Here is a 13,393-nt window from a genome sequence, read left to right as displayed (position 1 = left end):
GGTAGTAGATAGAATAACCCTGGTCGGGGCTCTAAGGGTATGCTGATTTGTTCCGGTGTTAGTGTAGGGAGTGTCCTGAGTAGATGGTGCAGTTTCTTAGTGTATTCCTCAGTGGGATCTGAGGGAAGTGGCCTGTAGAATTTGGTATTGGAGAGTTGTCTGGCGGCCTCCTTTTGGTAGTCAGACCTGTTCATGATGACAACAGGTGGTGTTAGGAGCACCCTGCTGGCTTTCAGATGAGATGCAAGCGGGAGGTCTTGACCACGTGGTCATAAGAGAATCCAGAGCACTTGCTACCTGAGTAACTGAAGCATCCCTGGCCCCATTCCATCTCCAGTCTCACTGGAGTGCTTGCAAGGAGAATAAAAAGGTCAATGGTGCCATCTAGCAGCCTTCTACAAATACAGCAAGCATTTCACATGACTAGCAAATTGCTCACGCAACAGCATCCTCACGTGCTGTACCACACCCACCTCTCCAATGTAGAACGGAAAAAGGAGAATGCTGCACTTCAAACAGCACAAGTCAGATTCTGCACAGCCTAGTGTAGTCCTTTACTCCTATAGAAAGTCAATGCAAAGTTTGGAAGCGCTGGTATCAGTCCCAAGGTTATTTACTGGTTTGCAACATACATGCTGCAGAAGGAAAAGCACCAAGCTAAGCGCACTGGCTTACAGTGACGGTCGTGCTCTGGTGACGTTCAGCTGTTTATTTCTCCTTTACGGCTAGATAGGAAGTGAAGCTCCTATGTAGCTGTCTCAGATCTCCTAGCTGTGTAACTAGCTGGCAGCCTGCATCTCACCCTTGTGTCCCCCCTCTGCTACTACTCATGCCTGGAACAGCCTCTCTTCATTCCAATACCCTCCTTAAGATGCTTTTTTTCCTTGAAAGCCTTTCAGTGACAATGCCCAAGGAATAATGATGCAATAGCCTTTGTCCAGCGAGCAGGATACGGTCGGTGTCTGCCTTAGGCTGCAAGCTCCTTGGAAGAGGGATGGTATCTTACTTTGAGTCTGAGCAGCCCCTGGCCACAATGAGGGTAATCAAATCCCACTGTTCCTGGACTACTCTGAATAGCCCACCAGGCTCCTGGCTGACTTTGCTTTGGCCCATTCATCAAGGCCCAGCTTTTAATTTCCCTGGCCAGAGAATGGAAATACCAAGAGGCTGAGCCAGTAAAGCTATTGCTGCTCATCTGTCCTAAAGAGCTCTGGCTAATTGAGGAGTCCAGTTTAAAGAGCCAATGGAAGAGAATCTGGAAGACATTCAGGGTATGTCTACATTGCGATAAAACACCCACAGCACAGCTGCAGTGGGTCTGTGCCAACTGACTTGGGCTTGCGGAGCTAGGGCTGGGGGTCAGTGTAGACATCTGGGCTTGGGCTGGAGCCCAGGTTCTGAGACCCTTTCCTCTTGGAATGTACGTATACCCCCAGGCGGGCCCAGGTTTGAATTTACTCCAGAGCCCACATAAGATTCAGGTTCACCAGAAAAGTTTCCCAGATCTGGAATTAAACTCCATCAAGCTTTGTTCGGTGACACTCATCCAAGTTGGTTCAAAAGTAGAGATAGGGAAGCAAGACACACAATTCAAACCTGGGCAAAAAGTGGAAGATTGGGCCCATTTGCAAACATTGGATCCAGCATCAGTTTTCAAACTCTCAAACATGAGAGAGAGATTCAGATCTTGGGTTCCGGTTCCTGCACTGGGTCAGGTTGATTGAACCCAGCCCCACCCTTGGAGTTTGTCATGAAGCCTTCAGGGTTTATTCCTGCACAGCTGCATTCGGCCACAGAACAAGTCTCACCCGAAGCAAAAGCTTGGCTTCTATCCATTGCCCAATAGGGGGCGCTACCGTGCTAGAAGTAGCTTATTCCCCAAGCAGGCTTGGTTAACCAGCTGGGTTACAAAACAGATAGGTGGGAAAGAACTAGAAGGAGAAAGGGGATTTACTGCTGGGTCACATTTAGTCACATGTTTCCCTCTTTGTGGTGTCAAGAGCTGTAATGATGCAGAATCACATATCTCACTGCCGAGTGCCACCCACAGGGGCTTCCTGCTGAGGCTGACCAGACAGCAAGTGTGAAAAATCAAGATGGCGGGGAGGGGTAATAGGAGCCTATAAAAGAAAAAAAAGACCCAAAAAATCGGGACTGTCCCTATAAAAATCAGGACATCTGGGTCACTATTCCTGCTTCACACCCTCTAGCTTGCAAAGCATAGCAGCCCGCGAATCCCTTTCCTAGACAAGGGTCTCCATCCCAGGAACTCACAGTGCGGTGAATAGGTTTCTTCTCCATTCTCCCTTCCCCTACCTATCCCATCCTGCCAGTGCCCAAGCCCAGAGCCATTCACCATTTTTCCAAATAGCCGGTGGTTTGGACAGATCTCTCTCCAGTTACCATCCGAGGCACTCCATGCATCCATGACAACACCAGGTGCTCCCTTACTGAGTTTCGCAGCACTCCCAGTCCAGGAGTGAGGGACTGAGCACAGACCTCAAGCTGCAATGCCCCTGCAAGGCAGCAGGATGTGCTGTCGCTAGATGCCCAGGCTGGGTCTTGATTGCCATAGGGACTGAAGTGGAGGAAGTGCTCAGGCAAATGTCGGAGGCCCTCTGCCAGCAGCAAAGAGCCAGACATTGACTGGGTTAAAGCAGATGTCAAGTAATTGATTATAGAAATGGCTCTCTAGAACAAACCTCACTCCTAAACCTTCCTCCCTCCCTCCTGTTCCTTTTCAGATACCACCAGCATCTCTCCCTCTTGTCTGGAGCACAGCCTGAGCCAAAATACACCTGTATGCTTCCTGCAGGGCCAGGCCTGCTGTTGTTGTTCCATCTCGCCCTGAAAACTGGCTTATGCTCTGTGCCGAGCATTTGCCTAGGACTAGGCAGTTTGGGGACTGGGTCATCAGCAGCTCTGAGTCACTTCTTCCAAAAAAAAACACACTCTTGCTACTGCAGTACAGCCACTCCATGTGTCCCTTGACAAAACACAGGAGCCTGGGGAAAGACCCCAATGCAGCTACACCAAGCTGTGTCATTTAGAAACAAGAGCCAGTCTTTGAATCTGATTGACACCTCCTACCACCTGACCAATGCAGTGCAGAGATGGGCAGGACAGGTCTTCCTCTAATGCACATACAAATGCTACGAGATACAATTGTTTCCAGACTACAGATTTAAATGGCTAGCGTTATACGGGGTCCCTCAGCCAATAAAGCGACAAGACTGTATGAAGTGTCCAGTTTGCACAAGTTACAAAAAATCTGTAGTTACACATTGCTACAACAATCCACAATTCATTCTGGCTGTGCAGCCAGTGGTTTCATCAGATCTAACATTGCTTTTACAAGACAATGGCACAAACAGTGTCAGGGACATGGCCCAGTAATATAGCTCCCAAACTAAGGTTTTGGGGGGAAAATTTTTTGCAAAGCCAAGCCAAAAAGATAGATATTTGCAAGTTCATTTCTACTTTAATTCAAACCAAACCTAAACCCAAACCCAAACAAGAGAACTTAAACAAGTCTGCCAAACAATTGGTTTGCAATCAAAATCCTCCAGCTTTGAACTAGTGCAGCAGAGTCAGGAAGTGACACTGACTAGATACCAAGGTGGAATTGAACAGCCTAGGGTTGTTGGGGTTTTTTTTGTTTTTGCAGAACAGCTGTGTGTAAGCTTGTCTCTGTTGCCAACAGAAATTGGCCCATTAAAAGATATTGCCTCACTCCGGTGATCAGTCTAGTTTTGTTATCCATGAGCAGTGGAATACAAGTAGTGAGCAGCTCCAGAAGTGAAAGGAAATTGTTTAAGTGGTCAGATTTAATAGCCCAGGTGTCACTAGGAACACAGGCAAGAAAATCTCATTTAAAATCATGTTTGTAAAAAGCCGACCTGATATCTTAATAGAACTCACAGGGTTTAAGGGCAGACAGTGAGATTTTCCACAAGCACTCCCTGTTATATTTTCAGAAGAACCAAAAAGGCCTACTTTAAATTGCTTCAGCCATCTACGAAAGGATTCATCAGAAAAAGCCAACTGAGCAGTTATCTTCAAAAATAAATACAAGTGAATCTAAATCAAAGCGCTAGGGAATTTGGAAACCAAGAAGCAGCAAGCCAAGCTGCACTCCCTGTTAAGCATCAGTGAATTAGCACAGTTATAAGAACTAACCTATTGTTACAATTTATCTGACATTTATATCCACCAGCCATGGAATTGCACTTTTATGAAGATGCCAGGGCCAACTCTGGGAGGGAGGGATAGCTCAGTGGTTTGAGCATTGGCCTGCAAAACCCAGGGTTGTGAGCTTAATCCTTAAGGGGGCCATTTGGGGATTGGTCCTGCTTTGAGCAGGGGGTTGGACTAGATGATCTCCTAAGGTCCCTTCCAACCCTAATAATAATAATCTATGAAACGCCACTGGGTATATGCACACCTGTTGGCCCACCTCTGCTCCCAATGCAGCCAGTGGAGGCTTTTTCCACTGAAGACAATAGAAGCAGACAGACAGAGACCATTGAGGAATTTTTTGTGAAAGTCCCACCCAGAATCTGAATCTCCTATTTCACTCAATGCATCTCGGCTGGATTTTGATGCTCGACTGAAGCAAGAGCTGGTTTTCTTCCACAACACAAGTATCACCCACAGAGCACCTGAGTTTAAACGCTCTCTCTGGGCTCAAATACCAACCACTTGGCTCCCTCCCTGCAGGAATGTTTTATGCAGAGCACAGATTACTAGCTACAATCCCACCAGTTTAGGGGCTCAGTGAAAAACTTCAGTTTATAGAGATATATGGCTGAGTATTTCACAAAGAAATTAGGATCCCCAGTGTACAGATAGCCCTTGTCCTTTAAGAAAACCTATTGAATTCCTGTTCCCTGATTCCCAAAGGACACTGTCTCCTAATGATGCACTTCCTTGCGGTGTATTATTCTGACACTAGAGTCTGTGCACAGTGTGGAGTTCCAGGCAAGGGTATGGTCCTTGGAAAACAAGGCTGGAGCCTGAGCTGTATGGAAGCTTGTCAGTGCCGATCTATAAGCGGTAGCTATTTTCTCTAATGAAGCCTCTCATTTACGGCAAACTGTGATTCAAGATCACATGAGAAATTTGTCCACGTTTAATCCTCAATCCAAATACCTAGACAAAAGCCCACAGATTCTTCAGTATGGCCCAGTGCAACTACACATAAGGGACTTGATTTAGACTTTACCTTGTCAGCCTGTGGATATGCAATCTTTGGGCTGTGCCACTCCTTGCTGATCCGTTTCCGGTACTGATTGCACTTGGGGATGTATGTGCAGCCAACGTCTCCCAGCTCTGGGTAGAAAACCTCCAAGTCCCCTCTGAAAAGGAATAAGTGGCAGAAGGAGAGAAAACACTGGGGTGAGACTGTGGTGTCGTGTAGGGCAGCTTTTGTGGGGAAATGAGGAATGAATCAGCTCTTATTTTCTGAGGAGGTTGTGAAGGCTAGGACTATAACAGGATTTAAAAGAGAACTAGATAAATTCATGGAGGTTAAGTCCATTAATGGCTATTGACCAGGATGGGTAAGAAACAGTGTCCCTAGTCTGTTTGTCAGAGGGTGGATATGGATGGCGGGAGAGAGGGAGAGGGAGAGAGAGAGATCGAGATCACTCGATCATTGCCCGTTAGGTTCACTCCCTCTGGGAGGCTTGGCATTGGTCACGGTCGATAGACAGATACTGGGCTGGATGGACCTTTGGTCTGACACAATATGGCCAGTCTTATGAGGTCCTTAAACCAGGGCCATGATACTAGAAGGAAAATGAACTCTAAGCCCCCTTGAACTTCCTTTAATGGTTCATCTCTCAGAGCACAATGGAAGCATCCATCACATTAAGTTCTTTTCTGAGCTGGGATCTGAGATCTAAAACCCAGCTCTTGGCCATTTGTGATCTTCAAAGACCTTTTGGCACATTGTTAGCGCCTGGTGTACCTGCCCACCCTATGTGAAAAATTCCAGCCCACCTATAGTTAGGAGCAGATTATTGAACTATCATAACATTTTGCTAGATTCTGTTGTGGCTTATTTTCCAAAGGTGCACAAAAGCAAGAGATGCGATCAGAGTCCCTCTGCTGGAACGTTTCCCTTCCAATTGCCCTCTGATTAAGGTTTTAGTCTAGGACTTGTTAGACCCCAATTCAATTCACTGCTCTGCCACAAAAAAGTTTCCTGTGCAACCTTGGGCAAGTCATTTCATCTCTCCATGCCCCGGTTCTTCTCCCCATCTGTAAAATGATGCTAAAAATGCTTCCCTATCTGGCATAGGGTACTGTGATGGTCTGATAACAGGGGCTGTATAAATAACCAAGGTAGACTTCCTAATCATTTTTCCTTACCATGTCATGTAACACCACAGAGAAACTACACATTGTCGTAGACCTAGAACAATTCACACTGCAATCATAACTACAGGTCATGCCTTTATGCAGGCTCCAGATCAACAGAAAGATGGCATGGCATAGGGCTGCTCTAAAGATTAGCTGGAGCGGACATGAACCTTGTAAGAGGAGCTGTTAAATCTTCCAGCCAAGTGGGAAGCTAAGTGAATGCACAATATACGCACAGGACAGGAATGATTGTGCACATAAGGCAGGAGAGGTGGAGAGTTCAAAGCAAGATGTTCTTGTTGGTGACATGTGGGAGGAAATCAGAGATGGGATAAAATATATTGATAAGTAGCAAGGTTAAGTCTACACTGACCTTAATAATTTGGGAGCTCAGTTTAAGTTGCTTATTTTAAAAAGAGCATTTCAGTTCACCTTGAAAAAATGGAGATGCTATTTTTATGCAAAAGCCCATAGTAATATTGTTAAAAATAAAAGGAAAGACACATGCACTGTCCCTTCTTGTCTCCTACTGGCCTCCAAGCTGTGCTTCTGGGTCCAATACCCCATACAAATCCTCAATAGAGTTTGAGCCATAGCCCTGAAGCACCAAAACCGCAGATCCTCTACAACCTGAGCAAAGGGGCACCATTGTTAGCCAGTAACATCAGTGGCCTGTTATTCTCCAGTGGATCAGTTGTTAGGAGGCATAAGGTGTGTTATTTCCCCAAAGCCTTGATGCCTTCTCTTCTGCTCGCAAGGCCTGTAAAAGTAGCTTTCCTGCTTTCTCCTCCTTTCAAATCTCAGGTCAAGTATTCTCTTGACATGTTCGCTTTTGAGCTCCCAAGGGCCTCTCCTGCCATGGCTATTGTGGGTTTTTTGGTTGCATTTTTTTGTTTTTGTTTTTTTTAAAACAAACAAACAAACACACACCACCACCTTCCTCAAAACAATTTTTTTTTTTTTTTTGGCAGAAAAGGCTCTTTAGAAAACAAACAATGTGGAAAACCCCACAAGAAAATCATGTTTTGAGGTTTTTTCAGCCTGCTCTAGCTATTATTTATCTTCATCTTTGACTCAGTGAAACATTTTGCGGGACAGAGGCTATACAAAATAAAGTTACAGTCGACTGTATTGTACAGGTCAGGGAATGATTAAAATGTGAGCAGGTGAGGATGCAAGAACCAACCTTGCATAAAATAATGCAAAGACTAGAAGTCCCAGCGGACTGTGGTTTACCTTGGTCAGAACTTAAGGTCAACATCAGAGCAGATGGACAATGGATTCAGCTTTGCCCCGTAATGCTATCAGGGTTCACATTCAGTACCCTAGGAGGCTACAAGCCAGATTTATGAAGGGCCTGGATAACATTATGAACAATAGCATTTGTAGCTGCAGCCCAAAAGAGAAAGGAAATCAGATTTCATGCTTCGGGGCACCATTAGTTTACCACAAGGGTCAGGAAGGGTCACCGTCCTTTCCCTTCCGTTGCGTGCAGGATTGCACATGGAGACCCACTGCGTGAGGAACTACCTTCTTTTCATGTATGAGCTTAGCCTACAGCTGGCAGCCGGAGAATATCTGATGCAATGGCTTATCAGGTCAATCTGGTATGCCAAGTCCTACATTCCTAAGCATGTTGAGACCTGCAGGCTGCTCCTCCATAGGCCCCCCAGATATATGGTGTTTCAAGGCACTGGCAAGTCTGAGAACAGCAACAAGTGGAAGCTGCTCACCTGCAGAACTTGTAGTCCTGGCCGGTCAACTTCTCAAAGACGCAGGTGCCCATGTGTTCATCCCCTGCGAAGGCCTCACCTCCCCAGGCAGTGACGCCAGCCAGGCCTGCAACCAGCACCACAGCAGCCAGCAGCTTCATCCTGACCTGTCAGGGACAAAGGGACATTGGGTTAGGACTTTCCACTGGCAAAGCAGCACCCCAGACCTTCTCAGCAAGGCCTCTGCTCCCTCAGGTACAGGGTGCAGTACAGGGACTTCCTGAGGAGCCAGCCCTCCACCAGAGAACACACCTCATCTCCCTTACAGCTCTATTGCAGCAAGACTGTTTGCAGTTGCCTTGCTGTTTCACTGGCAGTGCGAGCTGCATCTCTTAGCCTGCTCATTATCTAGTCCTGGAGATTGGCTTTGCTTTGTCTGCAGCTTTTCTTACAAATCACTTTTGCCTCTGCCAAATTGCACATCAGTTATATCTCCGTTATGTCAGAGGGTAATTGCATTTACTAATGACAGACAGCACCAAGGAATGTAGGAGTCCTGCCAAGCTCTGTCTGCTGCTAGCCCTTAGCAAGACCTTGCTTCTCGGAGGGCCCCATTGCTGCCTTGTATAACAGGCAGCTGAGCAGACCTCAGAAAAAATAAATCAGCTGTACTTCTGCTGTTTGCTTTGGGTACACAGGAGGGAGAGGACAGTGAGGGGCTTTCCGTTGCTATATCTGATGCAAACTCAATTCGAGTGTACCCATTATTCCTCCATGCCCCCACTCCATACTCCCTCTCTCCTCCCTCAGGCCTTGTTGGGCTTTCTTCCAGCTATAGCAATGGCTCTATCAACATTTTCCTTAACACATTCATGGATGCAACCTGCTACACTGCCCTGAAGCTCCGGTACTGGCCACTGCCAGAGACAGAATACTGGGCTAGATGGACCATTGGTCTGATCTAGCATGGCAGTTCTTGCATTTTGAATTCCATAGCTGAATCAATACCGCAGCTCCAAAAAACATGCAGCTGGAGCAGATGAGGTTTGGGGCTGAACCCAGAAAACCCCAGAAAGAGAAGACAGTGTTCTGGTCTCCTTTCTGATACAATCTGGGCCAGTAGATGGGAATATGGGATGATAGACTGGGAGTCAAGAGATCTGGATTTGATTCCCCTGAAGTACAAGCCTGACTCTGTTCCCTCCCACCCACCTATTCTTTGTTTTGTCCTTTTAGACTGTAAGCTCTTGAGGGCAGGCATTCTCTCACTACGTGCGTGCAGTGCCTAGCACACCCAGGCCTCCAGAGTATTATTTTTACAACAGTAGTGCCTAGTCCCCATCAGTGTGTAGCATGTCTTAGAGTTGACTGCTCAGAGAGTGCGCATCCTGAGGGACAACACCCTGTTGGCTAGTCAATGATCAGAGCAGACATCCTTACTCTGCAGTACTAGCCAGGGTTAAAACAAGGTTTCTCTCTGAGTAGTCATGTGAGTTCCCTGCTGCTTTTTGTAACACATTGAAGCACAGCTTCGCAGTGTGGGGGAAGAGGAGGGAGGTTTGCATGAAACACAGCCTCATTTCACCCAAGAAGTTCAAATGAATGCACTTAACTACTGAGAACAATTTCCATGGACGCTGCAGCTAGCCAGCTCCTACCGTCCCGAGCTCATCACTGAGTGAGAAGGGGTTTTGGATCCTCAGTGACGAGCACAGTAGAGAGACCAAGGAGTCAAAAGGGAATTCATTCTGCATATTTTTAATCAAGGTTGGCTTCCCCCTCTTAAGATCTCTGCTCTAGTTCAAACTAGAATTAATTCAGAGAAGTCCTATGTCCTGTGCTAGGCAAGTCAGACTAGATGAGCACACGCTGCCTTTATAATATATGAAGATTTTATGCCTGGGGTTCCCATTCTAGACAATCACACAGTAATTCACTTCGAGTGGTTCCACCATAGCCTCTTGCAGTGGATTCCCTCCAGTTACTAGGCAGAGCATGTCCCCCACCAGAGGGGTTGTGGCACCTTTAAGCCTTCAGTTGAGCCTTGTTATTCAAAATTTGTAAATCAAGAAGGGGTCAGAGAGCTTATTCCAGGAGAACTGTGGATCTGTATGTGGTAGGATGCTATGGGTACATTTACGCTGCGATAAAAAACCCCACGGCACCAGTCTCAGAGCTGGGGCCAGCTGACTTGGGCTGGGGCTATAAAACAGTAGTAGAAATGTTCGGGTTTGGGCTTGAGCCTGGCAGGAGGGTCTCAAAACTCAGGCTCCAGCCTGAGCATCTACACTGCAAATGTATAACCCCACATCCCAAGTGTGCTGACCCACGTCAGCCACGGCGGTGGCCTGGGTCTTCGATTGCAGCGTAGACGTGCCCTTACAGGCCCCACCATGCTAGATGTCGTACGTACACGTAGTAAGAGTATGTCCCCACCCAGGAGCTTGCAATGGCTACAACATCCAAGCAGATAGTTGGCAACTGAGGACAGAGATTAAGTGACTTGCCCAAGGTCGAGCAGAGATTGGATACAAGTCCCACTTAAGAGCATTAAGCACGAGTCCATCTTTCCTGTTGGACTTCTTTGCTACTTCTTTTCCCTTCTCTGGGACACTTAACTCTATTTCTGCCTCTCTTGGTTATTCCTGAAGAATTAGGGAGCAACCAACAGGAAGAGGAAATTGCCCTTCCAAAGCCCCCTCTCCAGAAGCAGGTCATAGCCGCCCCAAATCTCTACAGTTTACCTGGAGCAGAAGAATCAGGCCAGGCTGGAGCAGGGAACTTATCTGCGTCAAGCAGGCAGATAAACACTGCAGCTGGCTGGACTTTGTAACCCTCGGTCAATCCTCATGCCCAGCCAGAGTGACAGCTGGCAGGTGCCAGGGCAGGAAAGTGAGATGAGCAGGGAAGCAGGAGCTGAAGCCGAATGGGTTTTGCAACTGTCAGTCATCTCAGACTTGACAGTTAGAGGCAGGTTCCAATTCTGGCTCCCCGTTCTCTGTGGGGAGGGGGGGGCAATGGAGCATTTGTTGGGGGTTAGTTGATATGTTTCCTTCTGGGAAGATCTTGACATTGGAGGGAGTGGTCCTTGAACTCCAGCTGAAGACACTGGGAGAGAGCATTTTAGGTTGCCATAGAGATGGTTTCTTCAGTAGGAGAGCAGAGGGCAAGACTGGAAGCCGGGGATGGGAGAGAGAATATGTGAGGAGGGGCAAATACCCAAGAGAAAAAGGGCAGCTGCTAATTCCTAAGCGAGAGACCAGTCTGGGGTGACCAGTTGTTTTGTAGGTGCAGTCTCCCAGTTCAGTGTGCACCTTGTATTTTACGTGCTACCCCTTCTACAGGGCTTTTCATGAGAGGATCCAAGAGTGCTTTACAAATACTCACCTACCTCACGGGCGGGAGCGTGGAGAAGGGAGTTGTGTTAGCAGAAACGGAAACATGGAGAGGTTAAGATACTGATTCAAGTCAGTAACATGTGGGAAAGCAGGAATAGAATCCAGGAATCTCAATGCCCAGTCCCACGGCTCTGTGAGACCTTGCTCTCGGCAAATCCTGGACTGCAGTTCCTTCGCTCCAGTCACTAGACCAGTGGGTCTCCAACTTTTGTATTGGTGACCCCTTTCACACACCAAGCCTCTGAGTACAACCCTCCCTTATAAATACATAAAGTGTTGTTAATTTAACACCAATCTAATGCTGGAGGCAAAGCAGGGTTTGGGGTGCAGGCTGACAGCTCATGACCCCCACTCCCCTGTAATAACTCCCTGACGGGTCCTGACCCCCCAATTTGAGAACCCCTGCACTAGACAATCCGAGATCCGCCATTATATAAATCCCAAACTCAGCCCAGGTTTGAGCAAACCCTATTCCCATCTCCATAGGTTGTGAGAAGGCTTTAAGCATACTTTCTAAAACAAGCAAACTCTGAGGCACCCACCTTAATTTCAGAGGTTGCAAGTCTACAAAGAACCAGAAGAGTGAATCTCTGCACAGCTCTGAATCACTATATTCCCAAGTGACTGCCTCCAAGCTAAGTGGGAAGGATCCAGCCTTGAAATGTTTATTTGCAGGATGCACCAGGCAATAAAGACGGCTGGCTAATTGATTCTGGCTGTGTCATTCCCAGCTGACAGTGTTTTTGCTTATATGTATTACAACACATGCTCTATCGTAACATAATAGTTACAGACATGCAGAGAGCGCACAGGCAAGCAAGAATGCCACTGTCATCAAGAGAAGAGGAACCAGGAATGTAATGGGAGCCATCCTCAGGTTTGGGAGTAATTGCACAATGTTCCCACATTCAGGGATGGGCAAGCCCTATAATTAGAGCCCTGATCCTGCACACACCAGTTCAGGTGAGTAATTCTTTTCCCACGGAAATCAAGGTGCCTGCTTGCATGACCAACGACTGCAGAGCCAGGCCTTATATTCTCATCCTCTACTGTAATACAGGAGTTAACGATTTCAAGAGCTCCATATTCCCCAGTATAACTGGTGGAATGACGAATGAGGTCAGTGGTAGCTGCATGTGCAGATCAAGTGAAATTCTAGCCCCCCCAGCACATGAAGCTCATGACTTTGCACTGCTTGCTATGTCGCTTTGAGCCACCAAATCTTTCCATATTACTTGAAGTGAACAAGATAGCTGGCAGCATACATTTCGCTTTTCCCACTCCTAAGAGAAGCACACGGTTCCATTCCCTGTTTTGACAGGTCTCTCCCTTTGAAAGATGGAGAAACCCAGTTAGGGAAAACAACAATGCTGCCAGTACCCACTTGAGATTAGCCCAGGGGACTCTCACATGGCCTTGTGAACTTGGGATTGTCCAGTTTGGTGCTCTGCCTTCTGCAGGCCCAGACTTCCATCCTCCTTGCTGGCATCTTCTCTAACTCACTTCAGAATTTCGACAGTGGTGACACTTTGAGAACTTCCCTAGAGAGTTTGTCCCACTTGCTCAATGGCTTAGAACCCGGTTCCTGGTAGATGAAATCCCTTTATTGTAACAGGTCATGAAGGAGTTCTTAGCATCCTTCTAAGCATACACTGTAACATTTACTGCAGTGCCTACTCACATTGGGATCCACCCCACAGCCCAGTCTGGGTCAGCCAGCACCAGGAGCTTGGACAGTGGCATTTGGTCTACACTGGGGGGTTTTGCACCAGTGGTAACGTATAGTATAGACATGCTGTACCAGTGTAAAGAGGGGCTTGCATTGGGCAACTCCTGGTACCAGTCACTTTTACACCAAAGCAGTGCATCTACACTAGGATTTACATTGGTGCAGATACACATTTCACCAATCTCCAC

At 47.1% G+C, this 13,393-nt stretch overlaps 1 protein-coding gene across 4 annotated transcripts in view; it reads right to left on the bottom strand.

Annotated features, from left to right (window-relative positions):
• Nucleotides 1-12,087, bottom strand: part of PEBP4 (phosphatidylethanolamine binding protein 4) — a 206,452-nt gene extending 194,365 nt beyond the window's left edge. For 2 of the 4 annotated variants that reach the window (XM_032800922.1, XM_075062752.1), the window contains exons 1-3: nt 10,823-10,921; nt 8,100-8,245; nt 5,225-5,357 (exon numbers count right to left, since the gene is read on the bottom strand). In XM_032800922.1, the coding sequence (XP_032656813.1) occupies nt 5,225-5,357; nt 8,100-8,239 (273 nt within the window). In that variant the 5' untranslated portion in view covers nt 8,240-8,245; nt 10,823-10,921. Of the gene's footprint in view, nt 1-5,224; nt 5,358-8,099; nt 8,246-9,686; nt 9,758-10,822; nt 10,922-12,018 lie in introns of those variants that run through there. The other 2 variants (XM_032800924.2, XM_032800923.2) reach the window with 2 other exon arrangements.
• Between the last annotated feature and the right edge of the window lie 1,306 nt (nt 12,088-13,393).

The sequence above is a fragment of the Chelonoidis abingdonii genome, chromosome 2, assembly GCF_003597395.2.
Source record: "Chelonoidis abingdonii isolate Lonesome George chromosome 2, CheloAbing_2.0, whole genome shotgun sequence".
Classification (NCBI taxonomy): Eukaryota; Metazoa; Chordata; order Testudines; family Testudinidae; genus Chelonoidis; species Chelonoidis abingdonii.
The sequence above is the reverse complement of the archived record's forward strand: the minus strand, read 5'-3'. Positions and strand labels throughout refer to the sequence as shown.